At 58.3% G+C, this 15,082-nt stretch overlaps 5 protein-coding genes across 5 annotated transcripts; 3 read left to right on the top strand and 2 right to left on the bottom strand.

Annotated features, from left to right (window-relative positions):
* Window positions 1-1,101: 1,101 nt before the first annotated feature.
* PUNSTDRAFT_118901 (uncharacterized protein) lies at window positions 1,102-1,482 on the bottom strand. The gene has a single exon (XM_007381022.1). It carries the CDS (start codon window positions 1,387-1,389, stop codon window positions 1,117-1,119), a length of 273 nt encoding a protein of 90 aa, XP_007381084.1. The 5' UTR covers window positions 1,390-1,482; the 3' UTR covers window positions 1,102-1,116.
* Window positions 1,483-2,130: 648 nt separating this feature from the next.
* Window positions 2,131-4,444, top strand: PUNSTDRAFT_62137 (uncharacterized protein; the record flags this gene model as incomplete). Its single annotated transcript, XM_007381021.1, has 9 exons — window positions 2,131-2,211; window positions 2,285-2,293; window positions 2,360-2,435; window positions 2,488-2,726; window positions 2,835-2,932; window positions 2,997-3,585; window positions 3,644-3,823; window positions 3,881-4,159; window positions 4,232-4,444. 9 exons carry the CDS (start codon window positions 2,131-2,133, stop codon window positions 4,442-4,444), a joined length of 1,764 nt encoding a protein of 587 aa, XP_007381083.1.
* A 1,233-nt stretch (window positions 4,445-5,677) lies between these two features.
* PUNSTDRAFT_118900 (PALP-domain-containing protein) lies at window positions 5,678-8,682 on the bottom strand. The gene is made up of 15 exons (XM_007381020.1): window positions 8,373-8,682; window positions 8,236-8,306; window positions 8,133-8,178; window positions 7,966-8,077; window positions 7,885-7,898; window positions 7,718-7,824; window positions 7,651-7,656; window positions 7,375-7,575; window positions 7,246-7,298; window positions 7,112-7,152; window positions 6,864-7,050; window positions 6,733-6,795; window positions 6,502-6,654; window positions 6,406-6,436; window positions 5,678-6,341 (listed from the first exon to the last, which is right to left on the bottom strand). The coding sequence occupies exons 1-15, from the start codon at window positions 8,611-8,613 to the stop codon at window positions 6,264-6,266; spliced, it is 1,404 nt and encodes a 467-aa protein (XP_007381082.1). The 5' UTR covers window positions 8,614-8,682; the 3' UTR covers window positions 5,678-6,263.
* Window positions 8,683-9,300: 618 nt separating this feature from the next.
* PUNSTDRAFT_62356 (uncharacterized protein) lies at window positions 9,301-10,591 on the top strand (the record flags this gene model as incomplete). Its single annotated transcript, XM_007381019.1, has 6 exons — window positions 9,301-9,551; window positions 9,606-9,794; window positions 9,876-9,991; window positions 10,048-10,222; window positions 10,284-10,334; window positions 10,390-10,591. The coding sequence occupies 6 exons, from the start codon at window positions 9,301-9,303 to the stop codon at window positions 10,589-10,591; spliced, it is 984 nt and encodes a 327-aa protein (XP_007381081.1).
* Window positions 10,592-10,836: 245 nt separating this feature from the next.
* Window positions 10,837-14,688, top strand: PUNSTDRAFT_98696 (SWIRM-domain-containing protein). The gene is made up of 8 exons (XM_007381018.1): window positions 10,837-11,181; window positions 11,238-11,382; window positions 11,452-12,243; window positions 12,308-12,425; window positions 12,476-12,582; window positions 12,651-13,090; window positions 13,146-14,222; window positions 14,284-14,688. Exons 1-7 carry the CDS (start codon window positions 10,895-10,897, stop codon window positions 13,279-13,281), a joined length of 2,025 nt encoding a protein of 674 aa, XP_007381080.1. The 5' UTR covers window positions 10,837-10,894; the 3' UTR covers window positions 13,282-14,222; window positions 14,284-14,688.
* Window positions 14,689-15,082: the final 394 nt, after the last annotated feature.

Raw genomic sequence — 15,082 nt, 5'->3', positions numbered from 1 at the left:
AGAAACTCGGTCCGCCCTATTACTTGCCCACAGGAGGCTAAATCGGGATGAAAGGGCGAACGGACGGGATAATGCGAAGCACGATAATGAATACTCTCTCGCCAGTGCGTTGGGATCAATGTCCGACGCGTCGGAGGGTTCCGCGAATGTGCGACCATGTGGATCCTGGATGAAGGAAGGCAGGTCTGCCGCTCATCGCCGTCGCGAGCGTGGGCGCGCGGAGGAGTGAGCGGGATTATATGCTTCCGAGGTTACTCCCGATCGATGCTGGGCCCAGGGCGAGCGAGTCGGTGTACTTACATATTAACTCGAGGCTGAGGGATTGTGGCACGTTTGAGCGTTTACCGCGCTGACGTCGGCGACTCGGGGCATGCAGCTTCTCGGTTCTTCAGGCGATTGAAACGATTAGCATGCAGAACGAGTGGATGCAATGACTACGATCGCGACCTGCGCTAACGTCGACGCAGCACGCAGCACGCACGCATGCGTCCCCATCGCGCGTTGGGCGCTGATCATGGCAATAGCTAGCACCTCTTACTGTGAGAATCAGGCTACGATGCATCCCCACGATTGTATGTAGGAACGCGTACAAATCAGCGCGCGCCCAATGAAGTAGTGTGCTCAGCTTTCGCGGAGAATGAACAACGGTAGATAGCATTGGTATTACATGGGATGACGCTCGCGCGCGGCGATGTGCTGAGTATAACTCAGAAGAGGCCGGAGGTCGATTGACCGGGACCAGTTTAGATAGTGACCGGGTCAGAGTTTTGAGATAATGCGGTCATTAAGTATGGCAGTCTTTTAGACTGATATCCGTAGGTCGAACAGGACGTACCTCATTTTGAGACCCACCTTATCGTTGCCGAAAGCCACCGGCCCCATCTGCACAACTGGTCTGTGCTGGAGGAGGCTCATCGGCTAGAGCTAGGTTTGATGGGCGTAGCCAAGTCGCTTATACGAGTCGGACGTCTGGTGTGTACGTGGATGGGTCAGCAAGGGTCAGCTGGGTGGCCGTCCATTCATCACTGCGCGCGGATGGGGCGAAGCCCACGGAAGCACGTTGAATAGGGTTCGCGCAGTCTCAGAAGAGGTCGGAATAAGCAGCGGGCGATATTATTATTTATTAAGCAGAAGCAGCTCTCGATATTGATCAGCCCCTCGACGATGTTTGTTCGAGTGCGGCGAGTGATACGTAGTGGGTGTCCATGTTGTTGATTGTTCTCGATGCGTGAGGAGGGGTGCGCCCTCGATTAACGTACTTACATGCGTGCCTCGTCGACGACCCTGGAGCGTGGTCATGCAGGGGAGAGGAAAGAAAGAAGCCCTGGCACCGTCGAAATGGCCGGATGATTTGTTGTGTCTTGTTCGGGTAAGCCTCGAGCACCGCATTGTGCACCTGCCAAGATCAGCGCGCGCGGACGAAGAAGCGGGTCGGAGGCGGGCCGGAAAGGATACGTACCAGAGGGTTGCTCTCTAAATCTGCTTTTTTCTCCTCCCGACGTTGCAGGATTTCCGTTCGCGCTGGGACACGATGTCGCGTTTGGTCGCGGGTGGCGGGGGACACGTTACTCGCCCCTGTCGAGTACGCATGTTCTCCTATACCCGGAACGGAAGGCTCGCGAGAAAACGGAGGGGGCGGGCAGTACACGCCGGCCTGAGAGCGCTCCCGAACTGAAACCCCGTCCTTTCCTGGATGCGGCATCGGGGCGAAAGCGGCGGCGGGGCTGGGAGGGTCCGCGAATCTCCCCTAATCTCGCAAAGCCACTGGGTGGAGAAATTTGACTCTGTTGTGTGCCGATTTGTTGATGATGGCAGAGGTGCATCAAGCGCACCGGCCCATGCTTGCCGCACCGCCCAACCGACCACAGCGGCGGGAGCCCTTTAAGCATGCCCATACCGGATCCAGCGTCCGCCCTCGTCCTCCTCTTCTTTCGCCTTTTCTCCCCTCCGCTTGTTATAAGGGTCGGTGCCCCGGGGTAGGGAGTGCCCAAGCCTTGGTCTCGGAGGTCTTTCCATTCTCCGACATACTTCCTCGGGACGTCAGCCCCGCTCTCCCCTCCCTATTCAGACCTTTCTCGCCCTTCCGGTTCCCCACATCGGCCTTGACGCCCGTGGCCCCCTCCCCCAGATATGACGGAGTCCAACCACCACACCGCGGCCTTGAACACCACCGCGCTTCAGCGGGGCAAGGCGTGCCTCCGATGCAGGTCAGTTATCCCCGCCGCTTCTGCTCCCGGCCCCGATGTCATCTAAGAGAATATGTGTGTCCGTGCCTTGCAGGAAGAGGAAGATGGTGCGTGTCCGGACCCCGAGCTGTCACAGGATGATCGTCGCTCATCGAGCGTCTAATTATACATAGCGTTGTGACGGCACCAAGCCTGCATGCCAGCAATGTCTTCGCAGCAAGAAAGGGGACTTGTGCGAGTACGACGATGGTGAGTCCGTGTCTTGACTTGCGTCGCGTACGGGACTGAGCCCCTATCCCAGGCAAAGGCAAGACGCGGACACAGCTATTACGAGAACACATCGCCCGGCTCGAGCAAAGGATCCGCGAACTCGAAGATCCTGAACATGCTGCGCCGGCGGTGACCCTCTACGACCCTCACGCTTCCTTCTACGACGAGTCCTCAGCCTCGGCGGGCAGCTCCCCTGCCAGCCTCCCTGCCATGCCGCATGTGATGCCAGGCATGTTTCCGGTCCCCGGTCCCTCTCGTGCAGGACCGGACGTGCTCACCCCTTCGCCAGATCTGGATCGCCCGAACACGCCGTACTCGGTCAACTTCAGCACGTTCACGGTCGGTGACGATCTCGCACACGCCGAGGCACTCGCTGAGCATGCCCTTTTCCAGGGTTCGCCCTCACCGATCCCCGGGCAGGAGACGTTCAAGATGGAAGAGCCAACGGAGCCGCCCATCGCGCTCGCCCAGATCCTGTGAGCACAGACTCACCAAAGACAATCCACCAACTGCGGCCCTGACGCGTGTTTCCCCCCGCAGGTTGGACATCTTCCTCCCCCACGCGGGCTCACAGCTCGGCTTCGAGATCAGCAAGGACCGCCTACGGGAGTCGCTCACGCTCCCGCCCGCAGAGCAGCGCCACCCAGCGCTGATGCACGCCATCTACCTCTGGTCCTGCTTCTTCTCGCGCCCAGGCCCGCTCAGCGAGCACGAGCAGCTTTACCTCCGGCGCACCATCGCGCTCCTCCCGGACGCGCTCGCGGACGCCGCCCGCGCGATCGACGCCATCCAGGCCTCGTGCCTCCTCGCCCTCTACTTCTTCACCACGGGCCGGCTCCTCGAGGGCCGCTACTATTCGTCCGCCGGCGCTGCGCTTGCGATCCAGGTTGGCCTGCATCAGCCCCTGCGCGTGGACTCGCCTGCATGGGATCCGTTCTGCCCCGCGCCGCTCGAGCGCCCGAAGGACAACGTGGACGAGGGCGAGCGCGTGCTCGCGTTCTGGCAGGTGTACAACCTCGACCGGTGCTGGTCCGTCGCGCTGGGCACTGCGTCGACCATTCCTCGAGATATCGACCCATCCTTCTCGATCGGCATCCCGTGGCCGCAGAGCGTGGAGGAGTACGAGGCGGTAAGTGTGCTGCTAATGACGTCCCATCTCGGTGCGCTGAACTTTTTTTTCCCTGCAGGGACAGATGCCGGAGCTTAGTGGCTCTGATACCGTGCGCGCGTTTCTCACCGGACAGGCGACCTACTTTGGAGGGTACTCGATGCCTGCGCTGCGGGCCAAGGCGTCGGCACTGTTTGCATACGCTCACAGGCTGTCATCCAGCCTGGACGCGAGCGCAGGCACCGTAGACAGTAAGCGCGTCTTGCCCTGCCTCTTCTCCAGATGCCTGACGGTTCATCGCACAGCGCTTCCCCAGCCCCTGCAGCAGCAGTTCTTCGGCTTCGAGGGCCTCGTCTCGCGCTTCATCGGCACGCTCCTCCCGCCGAACCAGCTCGACGCGGCCGTGCCTGAGATGAAGCACACGCTCATCACCGCGCACTCGCTCGCGCAGACGTCGCTTATCCGCCTCCTCTTCCGCTTCGACGAGGCGTCGCCCGTCGCGCACGAGAAGTGCCTCCGAGCCGCCCGCGCCTGCGTCGGAATGATGCGACACCTGGCTGAGTCCGAATACGCGTTCCTGGATCCCATCCTCGCCGTACGTACTAGCCGAAACACGCCTCTCTCCTTCTCCCCAGAACTGATTTCGCTGATGATCCGTCGTTGGTAGTCATGCGGGCTTTCCGCAGCGGAGGTGCTGATCCGGGAGGCGCAGATACAAGAGCGCACCTGGGGCTTGGGAAACGCAACGGAGGTCCGCACGGAGATCAACCTGATCGCGTATGCGACGTCGCTTCTCGGACAGACCTTCCCCATCGCGAGTGCGTCAACTGCGGGTCGCCATGCCGACCCCACCCCCTGCGCCTCCGTATTGACTCGCTAACATCATACGTAGATGCGATATCTGCCAAGATCCAGGCGATGCTGTCCGCCATCTCTGTCGCGCCGAGGCCGCACGGCCATACCACGCCCGTGGACGACTTCTCGTCATGAACAACCTGAAAACGACGTTGACACGACACACGCTCCAGCGATTCTCACCTCGCTCGACGCGTGACCTTTTTCATTCGCTTTACTCCTGCTCTTAACACGCATTTTCGCGATTTGACGGACATTCCGCGAACGTCGGACCTCTCCTGTATACGGACCAACCATCGGACACACTATCACGGACCTCATACTGCACGCTTTGGACATTTTTTTGTTTGCTCGCAACCCATTTGTAGAACACTCATCGCTCAACACTCCCGTCGCCGTCGTCGCAACTGCACCGTGTCCTTACCTTATCGCTTACTTGCCTTACTTTTCTGCTTAGTCGCCATTACGATTACAATGTTGTGTTTATAATCACGCCTCGTCTAGTTATTACTTCGTACCCGAGACATTTCAGTTCTCGCCCCTTCGTTCCCTCCCTACCGTCGTTGATCGCGACCCTTCACGTTTATTAACCAACAGACTCTGTAGGGCTACGAGATGGACGTTTTCGCTCGCCGTTCGGACATCGCAGTTGTAGACTTACCTACGGACGGACCTTACCTACCGGACTCTCACTTTACGGACTACCTACGGACTTATCAGCCACCGACGGACTACGGCCACGGACCACGCTTATTGTTGTAGGTATACGAGACACGGACGTTCGCACAGACACTAACACCTAATGTACTACGTACCTAACCCACAAAAGAAATCAACCCCTCAACGGCGTTGTGGCCAGAGACTGAGCACTGTGGCGGTCAGGGCAGTCGTGGCGTATCGGGAATAACCCGGTATGGAATTACCGAATGGATTTATCATTTACAGGCGAATGTTATGTTTAGTGATCTGGTTCGGCAAGTTCCGGCACGTCTCCGCCCCTGCGAAATAATAACGGCGGGGGGGTCCACAAAAACCGCCTCCTCAGATCTTTTCAGACATTTCCAGACACAGCCGAGTCGAGTCCCGAGCTTGACGAACGCCAAGCCCAGGGCGGTCCTCCCGAGCGGCTCGGGGAGAATGGATCAGGTCGGCTTGCACGTCGCTCGCGCTCATCTTGCAAGTCGGACTCGGAGGGCTTTCCGAAGCGTGCCCCATATCATCCTCATCTTGACACATACATCCTGCCGAACGCTTCCCGGCCTAACGTGCAACTAACGTGCGACTCCATATGCATCACGCCGAATCCACACTGGAACCCACTTTGGAACCCACTTTGAGAGAAGGCGACAAGCAATGTACCGCCCGACTCGGAGGTCATTATTCTGTGCTCTTTGATCGGTAGCTTTCGTCGATCTCTCTCCCAACTTCCCATTCACAGGGGGCATCCTCCGAGTGCGACACCAACCTCACATAGATATGATGCCGGCGGCACCCGCCTTCGGAAAACCCGCTCTCGCACAGGACGACGGAGTGATTAATCTTGCATATACATGCAAGCCCCGCCGCGAGCACGGGCGATACGTGAATTCCTTCAAGGGCAGAGGGCAGCGCGCAGTCCTATCCAATTCATTTTCGGGCGTTGCACCGTCCACCGCGGGAGCCCAGGTATGGCGGGCGGTGCCGTACAGAAAGCGAGAAGGGTCCGGGCGCGGACACTGAGTGAGGTATGTTATTTAACGCTTCCTCTTTCCTGCGCGCGGTTGCCAGGCGCGCACATGCATTAATTGACCCGTTGAGCGATTGCATGTGCGGCATAGCATGCGTTGCTGCGCCACGACTGTGATTCATGTCGCCAACATGTTCTCGATAATGCTGGGGTCGTTCGGAATACCGTTCTTGCGGAGATAATCCTCGTTCCAAAACTGATCAAGAACGCCGGTCAGATTCGGGGTCGGCAACAGTGGCTGGACGGAGCTATTGACTCACCTTGGAGTAATGTCGGCTGCCCGAGTCGCATCTAGGTAAATCCGTCGCGTATCCGTGAACATGCTTCGCGCTAGAAATGGGGTACAGAACGCTTACAGTATCGTCACCACCCTTTCGCCGTTGCGCCAGCCCATATTCTTCGCGAGCTTGACGCATCCGACGAGGTTACACGCGCTCGACGAGCCCAAGAACAGGCCGTCGTGGTGCACGAGGTAGCGCGACATTGCGACCGCCTCCGCGTCCGTCACGCTGGCGACCGACCAGATCGAACCGTCAGTCCCGCCGTTCTCTGCCTCGCCGCGTGAATGAGTGAACGGCCGCACGCACCGGAACGCATCATCCACAATGGGAAGCGCGAGCTCGAAGTTCTTCGTCAGCCTGTTAATGCCTCTGCGAGGGGGAAGGGCCCGTCAGCTTTCGAGCTTGGCACTGTGCGGGAAAGCGGGGAGATGACTGACATGCCTTCGACGACGGTGTCGACCTGGTGCCGCCGCTTGGTGCCCTCGGCCTCCCTGCGATCGAACATGACACCGTACTTGACCTTGTTGAATAGGCCGCTGCCCTCCGGGTCGGCAAGCGCGACGAGGATCGAGGGCTCAACCGACTTGAGGTATTGGCCGGTACCAGCCAGAGTGCCGCCCGTACCTGTGTGCGATGGTTCAGTCTCCATGCGGCATATGCGTTAGTCCGTGTCCGGAGTGCGAACCTGCACCAGCGACGAAGGCATCCAGTCGCCCGTCCGTCTGCCTGTCACGAAGATATCCACCGCGTAAGTCAGGAAATCCACGACATGATGTAGCTGGTAGGTGGCCCATGTACAGAATTTTCGGATATCCTTACCTCCAGATTTCTGGGCCGGTGCCCGAAAAGTGTGCGTCGAAGTTGGAGCGGTTCTGTCCAACGTTCAGGTCGTCAGTTATCCACTACACCTGCGCCGCGCTGGCGCTTCACAGCGTTACATAGACGAACCTCGAACTGGTCCGCGAAGAAGCCTCGTGGTTTGTGCTCGACCTCCTCCATGTCTTTTAAGGACACCGACTCCAATGGCGGAGAAGCGGATGTCGTGACGATGACCGACTGCGAGCTCGTAGGGATCAGGTGCGGCCTGTCTTCCTTGTCGTCCTTGTGATGGTGCCGGCCGAAATCGAGGGCCCGTTGTTTCGCGAGGTTCTGCGGCGGGTAGACATTGGACGGCGAAGGTATGATCAGTCAGAATGTCACTGGACGCTAGGAGATGGCGCATACGACGAACTGCAGATGGATTGATAGTCAGTGGATGCATGCCAGAAGCGAGGGGGAAAAGACGGTCTACCTGCTTCTTGTCTACGATGCTCGCCGGCCTGACGCGCTCGACGTCAGCGCCGAGAGCTTGCAGAGCTTGCACCTTCTCCATGGCCACGTCGTCGGGCATTATTATCGCTGGACGGACACAAGGCTTCTCAGCGCACTACAAGCCGACGAACAGAATAGGTCACGCACTCGTATCGTAACCTCTAAGTATTACGTCTCCTTGAGCAACGGAACGCGATATACACTGTCGCAATAATGACGTGAACGCACTTCGCTCTCCCTACCGTGGCAATGGAGATCCCCGTGGAGCCGACTGTGCCTTCAAAGATGCGAGAGCCGGTGTGGGGGTGGAGCAAACCCCGCTCTTCCGCGTCCTCGATCACTGCAAAAGGATCTCAGAAATACTTCGAATTATACGAAGCTTAAATTGTACGCACTTCGCAACGCTACCCGATCTTTGACACTCCCTCCAGGGTTGAGGAACTGAAAAACGGACGTTTGACGCGTGGCGACCGTTTCGGGACAGATATGCTGGCTCACCTCCGCCTTCCCGAGCACCTCGATACCGAGTGCATCGCTCAGAGAGTTTATCCGTACCAGCGGCGTGTTACCTGTAGCACAGTGTCAAATCTCCATTTCATGGGCTAGAATTGCACCCCCGTCGGCTCAGTGCTCACCGATCAGTCCTATCACACCTCGCACGACCTCGTCGCTCCGAAGCTGGATAGGCCGCGGCTCGAAACCCTCCTCCTCGCGTCGGCGCTTCCGTTTCTGGTATTCGAGCGCGAGAGAGGTTGAGGCGATGGAGAACGAGACGCCGAGCAGGACGCCCCAGAGAACGTGCTTGGCCGTCCGCGCAGGCGGCGTTCTGAAGAACGAGAGCCAGTTTGGTAGATGGTCCGATAGACGCCAGTGCATCTTTGCGGGACTTGCGCTGATCGTGAGTGCCGATTCGGGCCGCGACTTGCAAAGTTCGCTGGGACTCGCAGATCGGGGGCGGCGGAACGCTTTTCGGAAATCCGAGTCGGACGGACTCCCTCGCACGATGACGTCATCGAAGACCGCGATATGCGGGGCACGTGACAGAAACGGGCAAACAACTCTCCTTTGCTCTCTCTCCTCCGCCAGCTGCGGCGTGCTAGCTGCAGCTTCGCCCGAACCTTTCGCTGTTTTAGCCCCAGAAAGACAAACTCATACCCTCATAAGCTTCCCAAGTGGGAGATCAACGCTTGTGCTATTTCGTCTTACCGCCTGCTCTTGCGACAATCGTCATCTATATGACGAATCGCCACCGACTCGCAAGCGTCGGATGACCCAGTGTAGTCAGCCACTTGCTAAGCAGCGATCTTTGTATGGTGAATTCATATCCATAATGTGTATACGATAACACGATGGCGCTGGATTCATACCGCAAGCGGTGGCCACATATAAGCTACTTGACCGCTGCGATGACGACAGCGCTTTCTACTACCTTCTTCTCACTATCATGGCTGCTGTACCAGGATCTGTTGCGAGTGGAGACAAGCCCAAGGTTGACTTTCAGGAGCTGGCGGACAAGGACGGACGCTTCAGGAGACAAACGGTCGGTGCCTTTCTTCAGTTTCAATGGTCTTAAGTCGACACTTGAGGGGATTCTGTAGTCCACGTTCCGCGAGTGGATCCGCAAAGACGGGCGACACCCTCCTGAGAAAGGTTGCAGTCTTCACGGCTCGTTTACCACGCATACAGGGCCCTCATTCCTCCTTCGTCGCAGGGCGTTACATCCTCTACGTTTCCTACGGGTGTCCGTGGGCGTCGCGCACCCTCATCGTGCGCAAGCTGAAAGGATTGGAAGACGTGATCGACCTCGCCGTTGTGTAAGCCCCCGTCCCTCTGCTGTCAACAGCTTCGCTCACCGAACCTGCGTTCAGATATTACCACCTGGGCGAGAACGGCTGGGAGTTCCGCCCTGAAGTTGAAGGGTGCACGCCTGACCCGGTGTACGGGGCTAAGACGATCAAGGAGATATACCTGCGCGCTGATCCGGAGTACGCGTTGCGGCTCACGGTACCGGTGCTGTTTGACAAGACGTTGGGGACGATCGTGAACAATGAGAGCAGGTGAGGCATTGCGTGGGCGTTTCGTGGATGAGGTCCTCCGAGCTCACCATCCCCCCCCCCCCTCTTCTGTTTGCGAAAAAGCGAGATCATCCGGATGTTGAACACGGACCTTGACGAATTCGTGACGGACGAACACAAGGGAGTGACCTACTACCCAGAGAATCTGCGCCAGGACATCGACGAGATCAACGAGTGGAGTGAGCCTTCCTGTCTCCGCCCAATCCGCGTTTTCATGTTCATCGACGTTCGATAGTTTACCACAAGATCAATAACGGGGTCTACAAGACCGGCTTTGCTACCACGCAAGAGGCATATGACGAGAATCTGTACCCGCTGTTCGACGCCTTGGACCGCGTGGAGAAGGTTCTCGAGGGGCGGGAGTTCCTCGTTGGGCCTGGCAAAGGCACCCTGACCGAGGCTGACATCCGGTGAGCTTGCATGTGCTGTACCACCCTAGCGATCGGCGCAGCTCACCACGCAAACCAACAGGCTGTACACCACGATCATCCGGTTCGACGTGGGGTACCACGGCGCGTTTAAGTATGCCGCTCCCGGTCTTGTCATAGCATCTACTAACGTTCAAAATCACGACCAGATGCAACCTCAAGACGATACGGCACGATTACCCGAACCTCCACCGATGGGTGCGGAACCTGTACTGGAACTATCCGGCCTTCAAGGACACGACGAATTTTGACCACATCAAGGGCGGGTACTACGCGCTCAAGAAGGTTAATCCCACTGGAGTGATCCCTCGTGGGCCCGTGCCGCACATATTACCTTTGGACGCAAAGTGAGGTGTTGCCTAGACTGGAAGACGATGGAGGAATCGGGCTCCCACGTCTTATTTCTCCTGCAGGTCCCTTTCCCGGCTGCTTTGTGCCTCTCATACTGGTTCATACTGCGTTTCTTGCTCGGTACGAATATTGTACGATAATGTTTCGTCGTGTGGGGTAGCAAACCCTAGGATATGGTCGAACGTGCCTGATTCGTTTGCGTGACTTACACTCTGACTTCGTCCTTCTCCGCGTCGGTGGCTGGGCTTGCGCTTGTGATAACCCTTCCTCTCCCTGGGCGAGGAGCGCCTAAGCGAGGCCACGATGACGGTCAGCCACCGCATACGCGCGCACCAGCCGGACGAGATACAGACGATCAACGAGCCCGGGCTACAGATCGAGTGCGACGGCTGCGCGGCCGACCTCACGCACTCCGTCCGCATGAAGTGCGCCGACCCCGCGTGCGAGCCCGGAAACGGCGACGCGGTCGACATCTGCCCGCGCTGCTTCTGCGAGGGCAAGGAGTTTGGGCGGCACAAGCGCTGGCACGCCTACCGCGTCGTCGAGCTGCACTCGTACCCGATCTTCGAGGAGGACTGGGGCGCCGACGAGTGAGGTTCCATTTGCGTCGCATACGAGTGACTGGGCTCATGCAATTTTACGCTAGAGAGATACTTCTGATCGAAGGTTTATCGCTACAAGGGCTGGGGAACTGGCAAGCTATAGCGGAACATGTCGGCACGCGGACGAAGGAGCAGGTCGCGGAGCACTACCACCGCGTCTACATCAACTCGCCGGGCTGGCCTCTACCGGTATGTGGATCTCCTCTCTCTCCCGCATTCTGAATGTGTAGGCTGACCTCCGAGTCGACGTTTCCCCAGCGCATGGACCAGCAGTTCGACGTCGACCCTGCGACCTTCCACGAGCGCAAGCGGCGGCGCATCTCGACGATGGACACGATAGCGACGCCGCTACCCAAGGTCGCGCCTACCTCCGCGCCGGCCGTGCACGAGGTCGCGGGCTTCCTCCCTGGCCGGCTCGAGTTCGAGCACGAGGTGGAGAACGAGGCGGAGGACTTGATCAAGGACCTCGAGTTCGGCGTGTGCCTCGAGTGGGGGGGCGGGGACATGGTCGAGGACGAGAACGATCCGGACGTGAAGGCGCGCGCGAAGTGGATCGAGGAGCGGAGGGCGGGGAAGGGCCCCGCGATGAAGGGCGCGGGCTTGGGCGCGGGGAAGGGACCGGGGAAGAGGGGGTATCCTGGTGGGAAGGTTCCCGGGAAGACGGCGGGGAAGGGGAGTAAGGGTAAGGGCGTGTCGGCGGCGAAGCAGATGTTCACGCCGAATGGGACCATACGATCGCATGCGCTGAAGAACGGCGTCGCGAACGGTGCTAATGGGGCGGCGAGCGCGGCGCCGGGGAGAGAGGAGACGAAGGGCCGGCCGTCGCGGCATGCGCCGATGCCTAAGGAGGAGGAGGAAGCGAAGAAGAACGGCGGGGAGGAGGAGGGCGAAGGAGAGGGGGAGGATGAGGTCACGCAGCCGCCGCCGATCGAGACGAAGGAGAGCTTGGAGTTCAAGCTCGCGTTGATCGAGATGTATCAGCATCGAGTGGACAAGCGGAAGGAGCATAAGGAGGTCATATTCGACCGCGGCTTGCTGGAGTACAAGAAGGTCAGAGATTGCCGAATATTACCGGCCTTGCGATGTGAACTGAGATCACTTTTCTACTGGATAGATGCAAGCGGCCGACAAGAAGAGACCAAAAGAGGAGAAGGACATCGTCCATCGGTTGAGGCCGTTCGCGAGGCTGATGACAGCGGACGACTTCGAGTCCTTTTGCACGGACATACTTTGTAGGCGGGATCCTTTCTTGGTGTACGGCTTTGATTGACCACATGTGCAGACGAATCGATGCTCCGGAAGCGAATACAGGAGCTGCAGCACTATCGCCGCATGGGCTTACGCACGGCGGCAGACATTGACAAGTACGACAACGACGTGCACAAACGGGTACGTGAGCGCATATATCGCTCCCCCCCACCCCTCCAGATATTCGTGCTGAACCCCCTCCTCCGCAGGCCTACGTCAAAACCAACACGCCTGTGGATTATTACGCGACGCCCAGCCAACGGCGACGGCACGGCAGCGCCGGCATGGACGTCGACGACCCCGACGTCGACATGGGCACGCCGCGCCCGGCCGCCCCGGCCCCGGCCGTTCGCAAAGCGCCCGCGCCGCTCAACCTCGCCAACTCGCCGCACCTGCACCTCCTCACCCCCGCCGAACAGACCCTCTGCTCCGCGCTGCGCATTTTGCCCAAGCCGTACCTCGTCATCAAGGAGACGCTCGTGCGCGAATACGCGCGGCGGGGCGGTAAGCTCCGGCGGAGGGAGGCGCGCGACCTGGTGAAGATCGACGTGAATAAGACGAGCCGGATATGGGATTTCCTCGTCCAGGCCGGGTTCTTGAGAATCAACCTCGAACAGACGGCCGCGGGGACTTCGGCGTCCACGAACGGGTGAGGATATCTGTATGGGCGTAAAACCTGATTGCTGATTCTGGTTTGGACACAGGACGGCGAGCGCGTCGGGATCGCCGACGAAGGGCGCTGTTGGGCCGTCAGCATCGACGTCGTCTATGGGAAGCGCGGCGAGCGGGAGTAGCTCGGTCCTTCCTGCTCTTGTGCCTGCGCAACCACCTCCATCATGAGAGCACACCCTTCCATCACGCCAACCGTTTCTGCTCGGTTCAGCATTGCTTCTATATTATCCACGCATATTCGACCCCGCACACTGTATTCTATGCACATTATTCGTCGGTGCTTATGCATCTGTACTCTTTCGGAACCAATGTTGCACGACTGGCTGAGCTACTGCTCGCGAATTCGGAACCAGCAGCAAGGATCGGATAATAGTGTCGAAACAACAATCCCAAATCGAAAAGCGTGAGGTGTGGATAACAACAAAGGTGTATCTCGGGATTTATTACGCCTACTTCCTGCGTTTCTTCCTCGACCCAGACGTGTCCTCGTCGGCGCTCTCGTCGTCGACATCCATGCCATGGCCACTCTCCTCGTCTACGTCCATCCCGCTCTCTGTTTCCTGGTCGAACCGCGCCTTCAATCCCTTCATCTTCCTCGTCTGCAGCTTGCCCAGGTCCTGCTTCGCGACATGCAGCCGGCCGCGCAGGTCGCCCATCTCGTCCACCTCCATGTTCTTCCGCTTCTTCCCGAGCCCCTTCTCCACGTCCTGTTTCTTCAGCTTTGGCCGGCGCATGGCCGCCTTCCACATCTCCGGGTCGGCGTCTTGGTGCCGGCGCAGGACGAGATCCAGTGATGGTCCCATTGGTGTGAGCTCCACGCGGGGGATGCGGCTTCCCGAGGAGAGCAGGCGGATGGTGTACGCGCGGATATGTACTTTGGGTAGAGATTTGGTGTCGTCCGAGTCGGCGGCGGCGGCGAGGGTGGGGGGTGTGGGCGCGAGGGAGATGGAGATGACGTGCTCCAGCCCGGCGAGACAGAGCTGGTCGATTTCTTCGCCGTTGAAAAAGCTCATCAGCATGGATTTGAGCTGGATGAAGCGGGGATGGGTATCGAATAGCTCGGACGCGAAGTGCAACATTGGTTTGTGTCCTGGGGTGGACTTAGGCGTCTATGCGATACGATACAAATGCTCAGTTGGAGAAGTAGCGCGTGGACATCAACGACCGTACCTTGAACTCATTCATGCTCACGAAACTCTCCACGCCGACCTCACACATGTCAAGCAACTTGTAGTCGAACATGCGCGCAAAGGTCAGGCCGTTTGGCCTCTTCTTGGTACTCTGCCCGACCACGAACAACGATGCGTCGTTCTTTTGCGACCAAAACTCAAGCGAAGCAGGATCCTCAAACGGCCGGATCGTGTTTTTCTTGGAGAAGGATATTATGTCTGGGCGTTTCAACGCCATCTAAGAAAGACAATCGATGTATATCATGGTTCCCTCTCACCATACCTGCGGTAGACTCACAAGCTCCTTCATGGCGTTGTTCACAACCTCTCCCGTGTGCGTACCCTTCACGAAGATAGCCGTCCTCGCATCCTCGAGCTCTTTGGGCTCTCGCGCCTCCAGCGCTCGTTTAGAGCGCGCATTCTTGGGTTTCCTTGGATCATATTGTTGAGATGTTACGGAATAATGTAGAATGACTGCAGAACATACGGGGTGCGCAACATGATCGTGCTGAAGAAGACGTGGTGGCAGTGCAGAAATTATTGAGTGGCGGAAGTGAAGCCTTTGCCACCGTTTTAGGCGGAGCTTAGATCGCATTCATGGCATCCTCACCAATAATCCTTGCATAGAGAGCATGAAAATGCACAGAACACGTATATGGGCTGCTAGACACACTGGAAATATAGTATAGAGTACGCGAGAATATATTCATCATTTTACCGGCAGAGAACCTTCGAGCCTGGTTACCCAGTGGCCGTTGAACATTTTCTGCAGGCTTATACCTGACGCTACACTTGATTCC

Source organism: Punctularia strigosozonata, assembly GCF_000264995.1.
Source record: "Punctularia strigosozonata HHB-11173 SS5 unplaced genomic scaffold PUNSTscaffold_3, whole genome shotgun sequence".
In the NCBI taxonomy this organism is placed as follows: domain Eukaryota; kingdom Fungi; phylum Basidiomycota; class Agaricomycetes; order Corticiales; family Punctulariaceae; genus Punctularia; species Punctularia strigosozonata.
This window is presented reverse-complemented; position numbering and strand designations above follow the sequence as displayed.